This window comes from Pteropus medius, unplaced genomic scaffold (assembly GCF_902729225.1).
Source record: "Pteropus medius unplaced genomic scaffold, Ma_sr-lr_union100, whole genome shotgun sequence".
In the NCBI taxonomy this organism is placed as follows: Eukaryota; Metazoa; Chordata; class Mammalia; order Chiroptera; family Pteropodidae; genus Pteropus; species Pteropus medius.
In genome coordinates, this window is record NW_024353908.1 from 2,890,681 (window position 1) to 2,910,490 (window position 19,810).

General features: G+C 37.6%; 1 protein-coding gene across 2 annotated transcripts in view; it reads right to left on the reverse strand.

Moving 5' to 3' along the window:
- Positions 1–18,400, reverse strand: part of PPP4R2 (protein phosphatase 4 regulatory subunit 2) — a 62,292-nt gene extending 43,892 nt beyond the window's left edge. Inside the window, exons 1-2 of one of the 2 annotated variants that reach the window (XM_039851752.1) lie at positions 18,141–18,400; positions 17,085–17,166 (exon numbers count right to left, since the gene is read on the reverse strand). In XM_039851752.1, coding sequence (XP_039707686.1) covers positions 17,085–17,166; positions 18,141–18,174 — 116 coding nt within the window. In that variant the 5' untranslated portion in view covers positions 18,175–18,400. Of the gene's footprint in view, positions 1–17,084; positions 17,167–17,777; positions 18,065–18,140 lie in introns of those variants that run through there. The other variant, XM_039851753.1, reaches the window with a different exon arrangement.
- Positions 18,401–19,810: the final 1,410 nt, after the last annotated feature.

Below are 19,810 nucleotides of genomic sequence, written 5' to 3' on the forward strand. Positions count from 1 at the left end.
ATGCAACTTAAATGACAGAGACTTCAGGATGGTACTTCTGAAAAAAATGAGATCCAAAACAAGTCATATTAAAAATTTCAGGAATTAAAAAAACAACTAGATGAGCAGAGCAAGGAGACTGAAACCCTCAAGAAGAACAGAACAGATAATATGGAGATAAAAAAAACATACTGCAAGAGTTGAAAAACGAAATAGCAAGCCTGGGAAATAGAGTCAACCAAATGGAGGAAAGGATCAGTGATATCAAAGACAGAAATCTAGAAATAACTCAGAAGGAAGAAAAGAGAAACCGAAGAATGAAAAATAATGAAAGAGTAATACAAGAATTAGCTGATAACATCAGGAGAGGAAACAGGAATAATGGGCATTACTGAAGGTGAGGAAAAGGAGCAGGGAGTAGAAAGCATTTTTAGACAAATAGTGGACGAAAATTTCTAAAATCTAAGGAATGAGCTGGAGCATGGAATTCAAAAAGTCAAGAAAACACCCAATTATCACAACCGAAAAAGTCCTTCACCAAGACACATTGTATTAAAATTATCAAAAATCAATGACAAACAGAATTCTCAGGGCAGCCAGGGAGAAAAAAACGGTAACTTATAAAGGAAAACCCATTAGATTATCATAGGACTTCTCAGCACAGACCTTACAAGCCAGAAAGGAACTGAATCAAATATTTAAACTATTAAGTGAAAGGAACTACCAGCCTAGAATAATGTATCCAGCTAAACTCTTCTTTAGATATGAAAGAGAAATCAAGACCTTTCCAGACATACAAAAATTGAGGGAATTCTCCACTATGAGGCCTGCACTACAGGAAATACTGAGGGGGTCAGTTCACCTAATACAAAACAACAACAACAACAACAAAAATACATAATTAGCAGTAAAGTGACTATCAGGCAAATAGAAGCAGAGGAGTGCAACCCTTATTAAGAGCAGGACATTATAGCTTAAACAATAAAAAGTGAATTGTTATAACAAGATAGTAATGAACGTTCAGCATACATAGGGACAAACTGGGACAAAATGACTGAAAAGTGGAGGATCCAAAGATCCAGATTTGCCAAGGGAAATAGAGATAAGGCACGCACAGAAGAAAATTGCCAACTGTGTGTGTATATATATGTATATATACGTGTGTGTGTGTATATATATATACACACACACACATACATATATACACACATACATACACATATATATACACATATGTATGTGTGTGTATATATATATAAGTATCCTTTTCATATTCAAAATGGTAATCACACGCCAAAAATTCAGAACTGAAGTATATAACATAACACAAGAAGAACCAGAGGCAAACCCCACAAAGCCAACCAAAATAAAGAAAAGAGGAACACAAGGACAAGGAAGCAATGGAAACACCGAGCTACCAGAAAGCAAAAGATAAAATGGCTACAAGAAGACTTCATATTTCAATAATCACTCTAAATGTAAATGGACTGAACTCACCAATAAAAAGGCACAGAGATGCAGAATGGCTCAAAAAACAAAACCCAACCATATGCTGCCTCCAGGAGACACATCTCAGCTCCAAAGACAAATATAGACTCAAAGTGAAAGTGTAGAAAATGGTATTTCAAGCAAATGGCATTCAAAGAAAAGCAGGAGTAGCAGTACTAATATCAGACTTCAAAATCAAAAAGTAAAGAAAGATACTGAGGGACACTTCATAATGATAAAGAGAATCATGCACCAAGAAGAAATAACACTTGTTAATATCTATGCTCCCAATCAGGGAGCCCCGAAATATGTAAAGCAATTACTAACAGAACTAAAGGAAGAAACACACCAAAAGGTTATCATAGCAGGGGACCTAAATACTCCACTGTTAGATATGGACAGATCATCCAAACAGAAAATCAATAAGGAAATAACATCCTTAAATGACACATTAGATCAACTGCACATGATTGACATTTGCAAAGCCTTCCATCCCAAAACATCTGCTCGCACATACTTTCCTAGTACACATGAAACATTCTCAAGAATAGACCACATACTGGGACACAGAGACAGCCTCAATAAATATAAGAGGGTTGAAATCATACCAACCACATTCTCTGATCATAATGCTTTGAAACTAGAGATCAACTGCAAAAAGAAAGCAGGAAGAACCACAAAAACAACATGCTACTGAAGAATAACTGGGTCAGCAAAGAAATAAAAAGATCAAGAGATACATAGAAATAAATGATAATGATAGTAAAACATATCAAAACTTTTGGGATATGGCAAAAGCGATCATGAGAGGAAAAGTTCATATCATTACAGGCCTTTCTCCAAAAACAAGAATGAGCCCAAATAAACCACCTAATGCTTCACCTAAAAGAAACTAGAAAACGAAGAACAAATGAAGACTAAAGTCAGCAGAAGTAAAGAAATCATCAAAATTGGAGCAGAAATCAATTAAATTGAAAATCACAAAGGACAAACAAAATCAGGGATGAAAGAGAGGAAGTTAGGACTGACATCGCAGAAATACAAAGGTTCATACAAGAATACTGAGAAAAAGTATATAACACGAAATTTAATAACCTAGAAGAAATGGACCAGTACTGAGAAAAATACAATCTTCCTAGACTGAATCAAGAAGAACTAGAAATCTAAATAGACCGATCAGCAATATGGAAATTGAAACAATCATCAAAAACCTACCAAAAAGTAAAAGTCTAGGACCAGATGGCTTCACCGGTGAATTCTACCTAACATTCAAAGATTTAATACCTATTCTCCTCAAACTCTTCCAAAAATCGAACAAGAGGCAATACTTCCCAACTCATTTTATGAGGCCAATATTACTGATACCAAACCTGGTAAAGATAATACAAAAAGAGAAAACTATAGACCAATATCTCTCATGAACACAGATGCAAAAATCCTAAATAAGATACTAGCGAACCTAATACAGCAACATATTCAAAAGATTATGCACCAAGTTGGCTTCATCTCAGGGGCACAAAGATGATTCAACATACACAAATCGATTAATGTAATATATCACATAAACAAATTAAAAAAAAGAATCATATGATCAGATCAATAGATGCAGAAAAAGCCTTCGACAAGATACAGCATACACTTATGATCAAAACATTTAACAAAATCGGTATAGAAGGAAAGTACCTTACCATAATAAAGGCCATCTATGACAAACCCTCAGCCAACATTATACTTAATGTTGAAAAACTAAAAACCTTCCCTCTAAGATCAGGAACAAGGCAAGGCTGTCCACTTCACTACTGTTATTCAATATAACACTGGAGGTCCTAGCGAGTGCAATCAAGCAAGAGAAAGATATTAAAGGCATCCAAATAGGAAACAAAGAAGTCAAATTGTCACTATTTGTGAATGACATGATTCTCTTTATAGAAAACCCTAAAGACTCCACAAGAACACTACTAGAAACAATAAGCAAATACAGTAGTTTCTGGATACAAAATCAACATTCAAAAATCCATACCGTTCCTATACTCTAACAACGAAGTGTCAGAAAAAGAAGTGGAAAAAATTATTCCTTTTGCAATTGCAACAAAAAGAATAAAATAACTAGGAATAAATTTAACAAAACATGTGAAAGACCTATATAATGAAAACAAGACTCTATTAAAAGAAATCGAAGAAGATCCAAAGAAGTGGAAAGATATTCCGTGTTCTTGGATTGGAAGAATCAACATAGTTAAAATGACCTTATTCCCTAAAACATTATACAGATTTAATGCAATCCCCATCAAAATCTCATTGACATTTTTTAAAGAAATAAAACAAAAAATCATCAGACTTGTATGGAAGCACAAAAGACCCCAAATTGGCAAAGCCATCCTGAGATGAAAGAACGAAGCTGGAGGCATCACTCTGCCTGACTTCAAATTATACTACAAAGCAACAGTAATCAAAACGGCATGGTATTGGCAGCAAAACAGACATATGGACCGGTGGAACGAAATCGAGAGTCCAGAAGTAAACCCATGTTTATATGGGCAAATAATTTTTGACAAAAAAGCCAAAAGCATACAGTGGAGAAAGGAAAGCTTCTTCAAACAATGGTGCTCGGAAAACTGGAAAGCCACCTGTAAAAGAATGAAACTGGACTGCTGTCTATCATCACACACCAAAATTAACTCAAAATGATCTAAGGGCCTGAATATAAAACCTGAAACAATAAATTGCATAAAAGAAAACATAGGAACAAAACTCAAGGACCCTGGACTTAAAGAGGATTTTATGAATTTGACCTCAAAAGCAAGAGAAGCAAAAGCTAAAATAAATGAATGGGACCACATCAAACTAAAAAGCTTCTGCTCAGCAAAAGGAATTGTCAACAAGGTAAACAGAGAACCATCCAAATGGGAAAATATACTTGCAAGCAACACCTCTGATAAGGGTCTAATATCCAAAATATACAAAGAACTCACACAACTCAATAACGACAAAAAAATGATCCAATCAAAAAATGGGCAGAGGACCTGAACAGACACTTCTCCCTTAGAGGACATACAAATAGCCAACAAATATATGAAAAGATGCTCAATATTGCTAGCTATTAGGGAAATGCAATTCAAAACCACAATGAGATACCATCTCACACCTCATACAATAGCTATAATCAACAGGACAAGGAAGATAAAATGTTGGAGAGAATGTGGAGAAAAAGGAACCCTTGTACACTGCTGTTGAGACTGCAAATTGGTACAGCCACTATGGAAACAGTATGGAGGTTCCTCAAAAAACTAAGAATTGATCTACCATACAATCCAACAATCCTTCTACTGGGTATTTACCCCAAAGACTTGAAAATCCATATCCAAAAAGACATTTGCACACGATGTTCATAGCAGCATTATTCACAGTGGCCAGGACATGGAAGCAATTGAAATGTCCTATGATAAATGGTTAAAGAAGCTATGGTAAAAATATACAATGGAATATTACTCAGCCATAAGAGGAGATGAAATACTGTCACTTGCGACAACATGGATGGACGTCGAGATCATCGTGCTAAGCGAAATAAGCCAGACAGAAAAAGTTGAAAATCACATGATATCACTTATATGTGGGATATAAACCTAAAAGCAACAAGTCAACAGGACAAACAGAGACTCATGGACATGGACTATAGACTAGTGGTTACCAGAAGACTATAGAGTAGTGGTTATTAGCTGTGTGGGGGAGGATGGAGTAGGTAGACAGAGTAAAGGGGGTCAAATATATGGGGTAGGAGGAGGGTGAAGTGGGTAAAGGGGATGAAATATATGGTAGCTGAAGGAAACTGGATTGTGGGTAGTAAGCACACAGTAGAGGTCAAATGATAATGTACATCTGAAAAATATAATTGTATTAACCAATGTTACCCCAATAAACAAAAAGAAAAAAAAGAAAAAGAAAAAAGAAATGGTGTGCAAAGGCCTTAGAAAAGGTAGACCGGTCTCCAGTAAATGAACTACTTTGAAACAAAAACAGCTACAATCTCAAATCACCCTGAAAATAACATGGACAATATTCCTAAAATAAGATCAGATTAAAACATTCCAAAAATATCAAATTCGTTAGTACAATTTTGAATAGAAATATTTTGTTGTTAACAAAAGCTCCCTCAATCTCCGAGATACACAATATCAATGCAAAACTTGTAAGTGCATTTGTAAGACCTCTTACATCTCTCAAATTTCAAATCTTTTACAGCATGTATTTTCTCCAGTTTCATCACCTGTAAATGGGACTATTACCACCTACCTCTCAATAATGTGAGGATTAAGATTTTTGATTAACTGAGAACAAATCTAAGATGCACGTTAAAGAGAAAGCCAGGCTAGCATACTTCCAGCTACATATATCAGTTTCATCACCTATATGATTCAAATTTATGCCTCTACAAAATCACAAAGATTTTCAGCCTTTGAGGTCACTGGAAAAGATAAAATTATAAATATTAAGGCTATATCAAGTCACTTACCCCGCTGACTCTTCCAATAAATATCTTCTAACATAATTTTTCTTAAATCACAAACCATCACACCCAATCCACCTATACTTGCCATTATCCCTTCCCCTAGTAAATTATGGTGTCAGTGTTTTCAAGGTCGTATTTTAATGTGCCACAAAGGAGGCTGAACAGGAGGTCAGTCTTAGGTAAGCTGTATGGAAGTCTCAGAAATTACAGAAATAACAGATTCCTGCCAAATGCATAGCTTCAAATTCTAACGGTGCTTTTGAAGGGATCCTGAGACTGCTACGATAAAGAGAAAAGATGTGAGAAAACAACTGAACAAGGGACAAGCAGTATAAAGTACACATTATGAGAGGATCTGAAGTCAGAATACCTGAGTTTAAATACCAATTCTGTCACTCTCTAGGTGCACGATCTTGGGCAAATTATTTAAGTTCTGTAAGCCTCAGTATCCTCACTTGTAAAAAGGAGAGATATCTACTTCAGAGAGTAGCTGTAAAGATTAAATTAGGATAGGTATATGAAACATCTGGCATAAAGTAAAAGTTACATTAAGTGTCTGCCTTTTAGGAAGAAAAAAGCTCTAGTCCCTTAAAGATAAATCACAATTTAAAACCAAAAATTCTATCTAGGTAAGAGTATTGAGAAGCACCACATACAAGAAATAATATTGAAAGAAATTTCAAAAGGGTCAAGAGGCCCACGCCCCTGTTAAGAGAGGCTAGGCAAATCGTAGGAAGACAGGAAGAGAAAATACATACAATGTACTGACTGACTGAGACTCTAAGTCAAATCTGGTTATAGAAAGAAAGAAAATAAAAGAGCTGAAACAAAGTTTTTGTTTTTGTTTTTGTTTTTTAAGTCAAAAGGAAAGTTTATTAGAAAAGGGGTAATACTTTACAAACAGAGTGCGTTCTCCTCTCAGAGGCAGAGAGTGACAGGGACCTGAAGCAAAGTTTTGACAAGCAAAATAAATGGCTAGCTCAGTCTTAAGTATTAAAAATCTTGATAAGAGTTAGGGAAGTATTGGGCCTAGACTATAACTAAGCAATGTTTTCATTCTTAGGATTTCATTTCAGTAAGCTGCATACTTCTAAGAAAGTTATAAGAGGCAAGAGACATACCCTGACATAGAGCTCCAAGAGTGTCTTCACTCTACCAGAGAGACTCTCAATATATCTTCCCTCCAAACACTCCAAAACAAACTGATAAGTGATAAAATGCCCTACTTGCACTACCATATATATGGCACGTTTTTAAAAAGAACTGGAAGCATTATTACTATTATTTTATTACAACTTTGAGACTTAAATTAACTACTATTTATATTCAATGGTGTCCAGTTCTCAATATTTCAGTATATTTGGAAGAAATGGAGTTTGGAGGATGGTTACATAAGCGCCTCTTATAGAAGGTAAATTCTATACCAGCAGTGCAAACCCAGGCAGATTGCTGTGGGTGAAACCAGAACAAGCCAATACAAGCTATTGAACACATCAGAGAGCATAGCAAAAATAAAGATCTAAAATACATTTTCCAGATTCATTAGGTATTTTTAAAGAATAGTGCTTTCACAGGAATATGTACTAAATTAACAGTCAATATACTCTTCAACTGTCTATACTGTTTTAATCATTGATTAAATTTTTGCCATTGATAGTGAAACTTGATTTAGGTGGACGAATACACACACACTCATCCTAATATTAAACTCTCATTATCAGAAAGGAAAGAGATCTACAGCCCATAAAACAGAGGAAAAACATAGTAAATTCTGGACCATAAATTACTGACACAACATGAAGTTTTTGACAGGTTTCCAATAACAGTCCACAAGCATTATGAACTCATACATTCACAGACAATTCCAATTTTTACTCCCTCCCAAATTTTAATATTTATAGCTATATACTTTCATTTATTAAAGTATCACAATAGCTGAAGCACCTACAATGAAACCCCATTTTTTCAAGTGAGGAAACACACTCACAAATAATTTGCCCAAATTTATACATAGAAGTTGCCAAGCTAAATTCTGAACTTAAGCCATGTTTCTTCCAAGAATGACATCATCATATGCTAAGTCTCATGAAATTAGGGGATTACCCAACTATCAGTACCAACCTGGACTGAACATGGGAAAAAATATACACCCACTTGGACACCAAAGAAATTGAAGATCCGAAGTTAACTAGTCAAAAAACAAAGTTCACGTGTTTAGCTTCCCGTGCATCATCCAGTAATTTTATGCAGTGTACATGACATATCAGATTTATAATATGATGTAAGAAATGAAAAAATTTCCTTCATGTTCATATCTTAACCACTGCAGTTAGGAGAATATTTAGACACCAAAGGGCATCCACTTTGCAACAAACTTCAGATCTTATTTCTCACAGCATGATTACGAGGGAAAAATTAACAGTGTTTATAACTCTGGGGAGGGGTAAAATGAAGGCTTACCCTCTATCTGTAATATTTTTCCATTTAAAAAAATTTGAAGAAAAAAGTAAGCCAACCTAAGGAATAGTATTAAGTTATATATTATAGATGTTACAAGGGTGTGGCAAAAATCATGAAGGTAGTATGTGAGACTAACATTTTAAAAACGATGTTCAAATATTCAATAAATACTATGTTAGCCACAAAAAAATTCCCTTTAGAAACCCACAGAAGGATCTAACAGCCTTATGGGCTTAACAAGATTTTATTTATAATAATGCAGGTCTTAGCTGTTGATAACTACTTCTAAGTAACCTAACTTTTATTATCTTACTATTGTCGAAATTGGTGAAAGTAAAGAAACTGCAGGGAGAAAAAAAGCATTATCAACACAATAACAACTATTTATTGAGTACTTACCAAGCATTTGCTAGGTTTTCCATGTGTTACCTACTCATACCATGAGGTCTTTTTTACAGATGAGGAAACTAAAATAATAGACTAACTTAAAAAGTTTTCCTAAAAAGTGTAATCTTAGAAGTTGGCAGTGGTGCTATATTTTTTCATCTCTCCAAAACCATAATAATGAGGCATAACTAGACATCAAAGCCAAAAACCAAAAACATTTACGACAAAACTGACAACGTAGTCTCACAAGCCTCCAAAAATAAGTAGATGAAGAAAAACGGATAGTCACATGATCTATACATTATCAGGATTTGTGTAAGAGAAAGCAGAGAAAAGTCACGGTGCACCTGAAGGGCCTAGGAATAAATAGGAAAACCACAAAATAGCCATTAGGTATTCACTAGAAATTGTGGCAGGCCAATTTGGAAAAAGCAGCTAGAAGTAAGATGGGTTGTGCCCCTAGTAGTGACTGAAAGAAGAGGCCTGCAGTGAAAGCTGAAAGAGAAGCAGTCTTGCTCCCATCAGCTCTTGAAAGTGACCCATCAGAGCTTCCATCGGGAGGTGACCTCACAATGAGAGAAAATAGAGATGAAGACAAGACAAAGTCCAAATAGAAGTAGGAGTGGAGAACAAAGTCTGGAAATTTTAGAAAGCAAACTGCCATGTTCTTAAATACTTCACAAAAACAATGAAAGGTAGAAAAGATACTCTGAACCACACATCCTCTTTAAAGTTCAGGAAAACTAATTTCATGTAAAAATAGGCCAAAAAAAAAAAAATCAAGGTCAAATCCAATATGAAATTATAAGGAGAATAAGGAGCAGTATAACACCCCTATAAACAACAGAAGGAAGCCACAAAGACTTGTTCAAAATCAGCTCACAACTGTATGATACTAATTCAAAATGAGCTAAAGACACAGAAAAATTATACAAGTAGAATTAGAGAAACTCAAAAAATGAAGCAATGAAATTCAGCAAATAATTCAAAATAAAAGAAAAATATTATGTCAGGAAATAAAAAAGTACAGAACAAAGGTCAGTAAGAGTCCCTCAAAGGAAGAAATTTTAAAAAGCAAAATGGAAATAAATTACAAATCTTACTCTGAAAGACACTGTTGAGAATGAAAAGACAATCTACGCAGTATTTGCAAATCATGTGTCAGATAAAAGATCTGTATCCATAATATACAATTAACTCTAAAACCTGGTAAGAAAACTCAGTTTTAAAATGGGCAAAGACATGAACAAAGAATTTACAAACAAAGATACGAACAGCAAATAAACATAGGAAAAAATGCTCAAAGTCGTCAGCCATCAGGGAAATGCAAAATAAAACCACTATCCAATGTGCACCTATTAGAATGGCTACAGTAGAAAAGACTGACCATACTAAGTGTTAGAAAGGATGTGGAGAAACTAAACAACTCCCCTAATGCTCGTGGGAATGCAAACTAGTACAAACACTAAAAAAGTTTGGCAGTTTTTTAAGAAGTAAAACATATACCTATCACATAATCCAACCACTCCACTCCTACGTTTTTATACCATAAAAAAGAATGTATGTGTCCAAAGTTTGCACACAATATTCACACAGGTTTTCTTTTTTTTAAACATTTTTCCCCCTCTTTAATTCTCCCCCTCGTTTCCACCCCTGACGTATGGATGTTGCCGTCTCTTTTTTAAGAACTGGATCTTTGAAGGCAGGCATCTCCCCACCCCCACGTACTCGCGGCATGCACCCGGGGCCTGGAAACCCCGGGGTATGGTTCATGGCTACCTGGGGCGCAAACCCAGGACATTCTGCGAGTAAAGTAGATGTGCTAACCATTACACTATGGAGCCAAACCAGCAGCTCTTCTTATAATACAAAAAACTGGAAAAAAATCCAGATGTCTATCAACAGGTGAATGTACAATAAACTGTAGGATTTTCATATACTACTGCTCAGAAATTAAAAAGGAATGGGCTGTTGACTGATATCTGCAACAAAATAGATCAATCTCAAAATAATTATGTTGTTGAGAACCAGGCAAAATGGCATAGAGGATAGAAGATTTGCTCATCCCCTCTTGCAACCACATCAAAGTTGAAATGGAAACACAAAGCAGACAGCAAACAGAGTCACCTGGGGGTCTAGATGAACAGAATCACTACAACTAGGGAGAGGAATAAAAAATCATCCTGCAATGGTTAGAGGTAGGAAGTGGCGAAGATGCAAGGCTGCCTGGTCTCGAGCAGCTGAGTGGGCAGAGGCTACTGTAGCGGCAGCCAGCAGCTGCAGATGCCTCTTAAAGGGGCTGTGTCTACAACCGGACTTTCGCGATGACAGATAAGCTTGCCCTGAGCACCAGCGCTGAGCTGGCTGCTTAGGGGTCACCAGGGACTTACACAGGGACACTAAGTTGTTGCAGCAAGGGCCGGAGGCAAGGCTTTCTACTGGGCAGAACTGCCAATGGTATCCACTGCTCCTTTGTTGAGCCCTCTCCCCTCCAAGTGTGAAGACTCAACACCACCATAGCTGAGATGTTATCAAACTGGATAAGAGAGGTCGCTCTGCCCAGAAGATTCCCTGAAATTCTGCCTCCCCCAACTTGCTGCCCTACCCAAGCCACATTCAGTTGTGTTCTTGGCAACTTAAGTGCCACTTGCTGAGCAGCGCCAATACTCAGATTGGTGGCAGCTGACCTCGGTTTCTGGTATAGCTTCTTGGGGCAACTATAAGCACAGCATCTGTGGATTGCTTGCTGAACCTTAACAGGTGGTCCCAGAGGGGCACTGGCTGGGGCTAAACTTGGCCTGCAGCTGAACCCCTCTCAGGACTGCCACTGAACACTTACTAAACAAAGCCATGCTAATAAGACCATGAGTCTTAGGAACTTTGATTAGTACACAGAAACAGACACAGAAAGGCAGCAAAAATGGGAAGACAAGCAGAAATCATATGAAGAAAAGAACAGAGATCAAGGAAAAACAGAGTTAGGCAATCTCACAGATGCAGAGTTCAAAACACTGGTTATAAAGATGCTCAATGAAATTAAGGTAAGTGTAGATGAACTCAGTGAGAACTTTAACAAAGAAATAAATAACATAAAAATGGAAATAGAAACTGCAAAAGGGAACCAGTCAGAAATGAAAACTACATTATCTGAGATGAAGAGTATATTAGAGAGAATCAACAGAATGAAGAAAGAAGAGGATGGTAACACCGAAATGGAGGATAGAAAAGCCAAGGACACACTACCACAGAAAGGCAAGAAAAAAATAACTGAGAATATAATTTAAGGAGCCTATGGGATGAAATTAAGGGTAACAACATCCATATCATAGGGGTACTTGAAGAGGGAGAACATGAAGTTGAATATATATTTGAAGAATGATGGGAAATGTCCCTAACCTTCATGCTCCTTCAATAAAGGGGGGTGGGGGGGGATAGACTTACAACCCCAGGAAGCACAGAGTCCCAAAAAATGAACCCAAAGAGGCCCACACCAAGACACATCACAATTAAAATGCCAAAGGTTAAATGCAAAGAGATAATCTTAAAAGTAGCAAGAGAAAAGCAATTAGTTACCTACAAGGGAGCTCCCATAAGACTGGCGGCCGATTTCTCAAAAGAAACTGCAGGACAGAAGGGCTTGGCACAAAATATTTGATGTGATGAAAACTGAGGAACTACAACCAAGAATACTTTATCCAGCAAAGCTATCATTAAGAGTTGAAGAACAGGTAAAGAGCTTCCCAGACAAAAATAAGCTAAAGGAATTTATCAACACCAAGCCAGTATTACAGGAATTGTTGGAGGGACTTCTTTAAGAAAAAACATGTATCGAAAATATGGATAAAGAATGGTATTACCTACATATTTATCAACAAGTACTTCAATAGAAAAGAATTAAGTGCTCCAACCAAAAGATAGGGAAGCTGAATGGGTATGAAAACAATATCTCTCACATATGCTGCCTACAAGAGACTCACTTCAGATTAAAAGACACACATAGACCAAATGGAAAAGATATTGCCTTAATGGACCTAAAGGGTATTGTGCTGAATGAAGTAAGTCAGAAAGAGAAAGACAGACAAATACTGCATGATTTCGTGTACATGTGGAATCTAAAGAACAAAATAAACAACAGCAAAAACAAACTCATAGATACAGAGAATATTTTGAGGGCTACTAGATGGGAGGGGGTGTTGGGGTGATGGTGAAAAAGGGCAAAGGGATTAAGAAGTACAAGTGTACAGATACAAAACAGTCATGGAGATATAAAGTACAACACAAGGAAAATAGTCGACAATGTTAAAAAAAACTTGTTAGGGGGAAGAGGGGTATCTGATTTAGTGGGGTGACCACTCCGTGAGTTATACAGATTTCTAATCACTATGCTGTATAACTGAAATTAATATATTATTGTATGCCAACTATAATTGAAAAAAAAAACTCATTGAATTGTACTGTAAATATGAGCAACTGTCTATTACACTTCAATAAAGGTGGGGGGGGAAACAATAATTATGTTGAGTAGAAGCTGCCAAAGAACACATACTGTATGATTCCATTTAAATTCTAGAACATGCCAACTAATCTACAGTAACAAAAAGCAGATCATTAGGTGCCTGAAGGGAAGGGAGCCCAGAAGGGAGAGATTACAAAGGGGCATGAAGAAACTTCTGGGAGTAATGGATGTGTTCACCATCTTGAGTGTGGTGATAGTTTCCTGAGTGTGGACAGCTATTAGAACTTACCAAACTATATATATTCAATAAATGAAGTTTACTGTATGTCAATAAAGCTATTTTTAAAAAATAAGAATAAAAAAAGAATTCAAGACAAATTACAAATACTGAAGACAAAGATGATTCAGCATAGGAAGACAAGAATCTCTGAAAAGAAAAACCAAAGGAAATAATTCAAGAATCACTTCTCAGAAATTAAAAAAAAAAAAAAAAAAAAGGGAAAACTCTGAAAATACATACTGAAAAAGTTCTTCAGATACCTGAGTATACTGACCCCAAATCCCAAACACTAAAGATGTAGTTTAGAAAAATTAATACACTCCAAAGAAAACGTTCTTTGGGAATCTAAGCAAAGAGTAGGTGGTTTAGTTTAGAAAGTAAAGAAAATCAGATTATCAGATTCTGATAGTAACTCTTTAAGTAGGGGGAAACAATGGAACTAATATATTTAAGCTACTCAAGGATAAAAAATAGGAAACGAAGCTTTTATTTTCAGACAAACTGACCTTCAAGAATAAAGGACACAAAATGTTAACAACATACAAGAACTTAGGAAACATTGTTCCTATGAGCCCTGCCTAAAGAATATACTAGAGAATGAGCTTCAGACAACCCAACTGACTAGACACTAACTTAAGGACTGGTGGTGAGCATTAGATATACAGCTACAGTAAAGCTAAGAATAAATGGTTAAAAGAGAGAGCTATGTAATAGCTACATGCTCATATAATGTAGATACAAGTTCTTTTTTTTTTTAAATGGGGGTTATAAATTGGGAGAATTTTAACATTCTTAGCAATTATATTGGCGGTGTGTAAAGTTAGATACAATCAGTAATTATAGAATAGCCTGACTCTACTATGCTCTTGAGAACCAGGATCTTTGGTGTGGAAGAAGTAAAAATAATCCTGTAGTCCTGATTTTGAAATGGAAGTATCTGTATAAATCATGAACTATTTCATCTAGTTCTTTCCACTGAAGAGGCTAGAAACGATGACCAACTCAATAATATCATGCATCTCTAGCATCCATTTCCCACTAAAAGAAGGCAGCAATTTTTGGAAAATGGCTGATTCTCAGGTCTAGGGGGGGGTGGGAGAGGTGGGGACACAGTAAGGACACTACCAAAGACTACTAGGGTCAAGTCAGAGGGACTCTGGAATCGACTGGAAGAGGCTCCCACTGGCCAAAGATGAGACAATTTGACCATCAAAATGAATAACTGCAACTAAAACTCATCAAATTATTTAAATCTATGATTGAAACCTACCACGTTTGTTTGTTCAGCATATAATATATATTTGGCATTAAGTTAGAAACTGTTATCTTCGGAAAAGTGCTGCTCAAGAAATATCCCATTCTAAGGAGAAAGTAACCTTTTGACATAAAAATAATTTTTTTGAAGTAGCCAAAAACTAATTTGGGGGCTGTTATTGACAGATAAACAGAGAGATAAAAGGTATTTCCCTCTTCATAACAGTTTGGTACCCCACATCTTAGCATCTTCCCCAACTTCCTACAATAGATGCTTACAGGTAGTTTTTAACAAACTAGGAAGGAAAATTGTTCCAATACTCTTTAATATTCCTACAACTGCCTCCTCAGTAAGAATCTGTTAATTCTAAAATCTCTCTAAGGCTAAGAACACAAGAGTCAAATCAACTGTTTTCTTAAATGAATAGCCTAGGCTATTACTGATTTTCATCCACAAAGTTTCACAAATTTCTTCTGTTAATGATGTCTTGCTATAATGTATCAATGAAAATAAAAACAGAACTATGGAATTCTTATTTTAACGACTCATTCATCCTAAAACATCAAAGAGATCTGACTTGCTGTTCTTTAGATTTTCATTCTCCTGTTACAATCTTAGAAGTTAGACAAAGCTCAGTCTAGCCATAAGTAGATGACGGAAACTGCAAATTCAGTAACGCATGCCCACAGATTTTTTTAAAAAGGGGGCTAAATAAAGCTAAATGTATAAACATCAGCTACTTAAATGATAAATTTTAAAATATTTTTCAAACTCAATAGACAATCTATCAACACCAACCACTTTAACACAAAATTACTCTTAGTAAATGTACTAACATCTACTGTATTTTATCAAAAAGGGAAGGCAGTTTGTACAGGTCTGATAAGCTGAATAAGAGGTTTTAAATATTTATCTCCAAACAGTATGAAATAATCTTGTGTAGCAAAACTCTTAAAGTATAATGCTTTTCCTCCTCGTATTGTAGAAAGGGATAAATTTGGACTAACCAGCAATTTGAAAGAAATAGTGGCAACTAAGTATTTATGATTAGGAATTAATTTATTTTTGAAAGATGGCCATGTAGTCATTTTTAAGCTTATTTATATAAATTCCCGTTATCTTGCATCAATTTAAAAAAAATAAGTGTTACGAGACTATAATTCATAGACAAAAAATGACTTTTTTTCTCCTAAAAGGTTCTATTTTTTAAATGCAATAGAAATATATAATTGAACACATCATAATCACATTCTTAAGTTGACCGGTAATTTTTAGAAAGCAGTAAGTAGGTTCAGCTTGTCTTCATGTTCTTTAAAGCAAAGAGATTTTCCCCTTTCTAAAATTAGGCTAGTTAGAAGGCTACACTACAACCATAAGCAAACAAACATTTGCTAATAAACCCAAAGAAAGTATACACTGCTTGCTAAAGCTTACATTCTATTAGGCCTCAAAAAGAAATTTTGAAATAAACAAGTAAGGGAGCAGAGAAAGCCCACTCAATACTGCATCCAAAGAAAGCTTCCCCTTTTCTGCTCCCACTCCTTACCACTACAAGAATGTCACCAAATCTGCACACTCTGATTTAAGTTAGCCAGAGAGTGAAAACAACTCCTGCTACCCAAACTACTCACACAACAATGCAATGAAATGTTCCTTTTGAAAATAGTTCTAACTTTACTGTATAAGTTCACTGTAAAAGTTTCAGAATCACAACATTTGGAAACAAACTTAATAAAATGCTGAGCATATATATATATAACAAGTTAGCTAGCCTAAAAAAGTTTACAGTCAAAACTGTCTCATCTGGAATTTGTCAGAATATCACAGAGTTCTCAAGAGAATACAAGTGACACTTAACACCCACATACATAAATATGACAACAAAAGGTTGGATATAAGACAATATGAGAAAATACAATCAACAAAATAATCTGAAACAAAGCCACAAAACTCTCGAAATAAGCCTGTTATGGCTAAAAAAAAGGGTCATAATGGAATAAGCATTCTTCCTTTTTCTGGCTTTCAGACCAGTAATTCTAAATGTACCCAAGCATAAATACAAAAAAAATTAACTAAATTTTAAAATTCAGTACATAGAATGCATAAAGTAACTAAAGTATATGCACTTAAATAAATGCTTTAAATGACTGGGGCCTGTAGGCTTTACACAGAAGGATTATTCATTTCTTCTAAAATACACTTTTTTGCCCTTTCCCAAGCAATTCTGAATGATACATAGGTCTACAACATCGAATACATGTTTTCAACTCACATTGTTTCTCCAGTCTTGGCTACATGACAAAGAAACTGATCCAGGACGGGACAAACTTCCTTTTTCCCTCTCTTCTCAAAATCTGGACAAGAAAGAAAAGTTATCAGTATTTCTCATAATCAATCCCAATACCCTCTAAAAAACAAACTTTCCTCCCAGTCCTTCCTTATATTAAGAAAAAAATTAGCCTCTCAACCCAATATCCACTTCAATTCCCCAAGTTCCACTTCCACATGTCACCCTCTTCACAGGTAACAAGAATCCTCCTAAAGTAAGCACTCCACAACCATCTTTAATGCAGTTTCTAAAAGTGTGATCCGGGGGAACATCAGCATCAGTTTTATTTGAAAATCCAGTTAAAATTAAAATCTCAGGCCCCACGCCCCACAAACTGTTTATCTATGTGAAGTTTATAAATGTGCGTTTTAAGAAACACCAGACACCTCATGTAGCTTTCCTCAAAAGATTTTGGATTTGAAAGCATAAGTCTGAACAGGCGGAAATCACGGTATTCTAAGTTTGAAAGCCACTGTTCTCAAGCCTGTTGCTTGAAAGGTGAGCATCAAGAGCAGCGAAGGCGACCACCTTAGAATTAAGAAGCGTGGAATGACGACTCCAGAAGCCCTGAAAAAAGCTTCCTGAGATACAAATTTAAAGTTGCTTTGCCGCCCCTCCCCCATTCCCAAACCTTACTTTTTCCTCTAACCCGACGCCTGGCGTGCGAGGGCCTGACAGAGAACAGAGCCTGCCTAGGAGGGGGCTGCAGGCCCACGACCTGACCCCGGAAGGGTATGACAGGGGATGGGCCCCAGTGAGAGCTTCCCCAGCTCCCCTCCCCCAGCCTAGACGCCAGCGTCGGACACAAAGCCCAGAGCGGGCGGGAGGGAGCTGCCCACAGGGCTCCCGCCCCTAGAGAGGCGAGAGGGGGAAGGGAGCCGGGTAAGCGCACCTTCTCTCCCGCGCCCAGCCCTGGCCCTCTATGCCACTAGCCCTGAAGGGATAGGAGAGAGGGCCGCGGAGGGTGAGGAGGAAGGAAAAGGGGGCAGTTATCCCCACCTTTCAGCGCCTCCTGCAGCCTCTCGACGTCCATGGCTTCCCGGAGTCCCTCGCAGCCTCTGCCTCTCTCCGCGGGTCTCCGGGGACCGGAACGCCTCCCCCCACCCCCCCGACGCCCTCCCCCTCCCTCGCACACACTCCCGCACGCAGGCGACGGGGGGGGGGCACCGAAGGGAGCCGGGGGAAGCGAGCGAGAGAGCGAGACCGAGAGAATGAGCACCTCCCCGAGCCGCTACCACCAGCCCTCCAACATGGCGCCCGGCACGTCACCGCGCGCACGCTCCCCGCGGCCGTCCTCGTGCCCGGGGCGCGCTCCAAGCCGGAGCCTGATGGCGCGTGCGCGCCGGGGTCTTGCCGCCGGGGCGGTCCCGGAGGCCCGGTAGGCGGCGGCCTCTATCCCTCTCCCTGGTGGTGGTTCTGACGTGTCTGCCCTGTTCTGAAGGCAGAATCACCAAGGCAGGGGAATGGAGGCAGACTACTTGGTTTTGAGTCCCCTGCCTCTTCCTAGCTGTATGACCTTTAGCAATTTACTGAGATCCTCTGGGCCTCACTTTCCCTTTCATACAATTTGGGCACTAGTATCGACCACGCTGTGCAGCTACTGTGAGAATTAAGCGAGAATATGTCAGAGTACACAGTAAAATAACACTCAGTATTAATAATAATTGTAATAAAAATCCCTCCCTGCCTGAACCTAAAGTTCACCACTGACCACCACCCTTGAAGAGAAATAATGTTTACAACAAAGTAATTAAAAGCTTAGGAGTTGGAACCATCTGGATTTAAAGCCCAACTCAACTCTTTAGTACCCCTGTGACCCTGGACTAGTTACTTAAATTCACGGAGCAGAGCCAGTTTCCTCATCTGAAAATGGGGACTTGTAAAACAGGCATGAGGCTTGAGTGACATGGCGAATATGAAGCATTTAGCTCAGTACCTAGCACCTGTAAATTCTCAGTTAATGTGGTTACTGTTTTTTATCATTATGATTTTGGTTACATTACATAAGCACCCAGGAAGCTTGAGAAGGTAGGGACGTCGGAAGTCCTCTCCAGCCTTGACATTCTACAAAGAGGATAGCTGAAGTGTGGTGAGCTAATCTGGCAAAACAGCACCAGACCCAGAACATCTGGCTCCCTACCAGTGTATGGACATTTTTATTATTTTTGTGTGTCTATGAGCTAGTCAAGGAGAAGATATTGAATTATTCCACCTTTTCTTCTGTCAACCAATGGTTGTTGGTACCAATTCAACGCTGATAGGAATCTCCAAATTAGGGTGCAGTGAAAAGGAAACTTTATTCAATGCAAATAGTTCAATTATGATACAGCAGGGCTCTGCGAACCCAAGGCTGTCCTTGGGTAAGGCCTCTCTCAGGCTAGACAGCTCTGGTCTGGTCTGGTCAGCTCTAGTTCAGAATAGCAGGAAACTCAGTCTTCTTTCTTCAGTGGAAATGTAAAGTGCCCTTCCAGAGCCAGAGGAGAGCGGACTTACATAGCTTATGTAGCTTATATGGAGAAGTTCCCACCCCTGGTCCCTGACTGGTCCATCCTCATACAAATGAGAACCCTAAATCCTCATAGTTGGGTCCAAAAAGCACTTTCCAGATTGGTCAAAATGGAGCTGCTTTGATTGGTTGGTAAAGATGCTAATGGAAATATAGCTGCTCA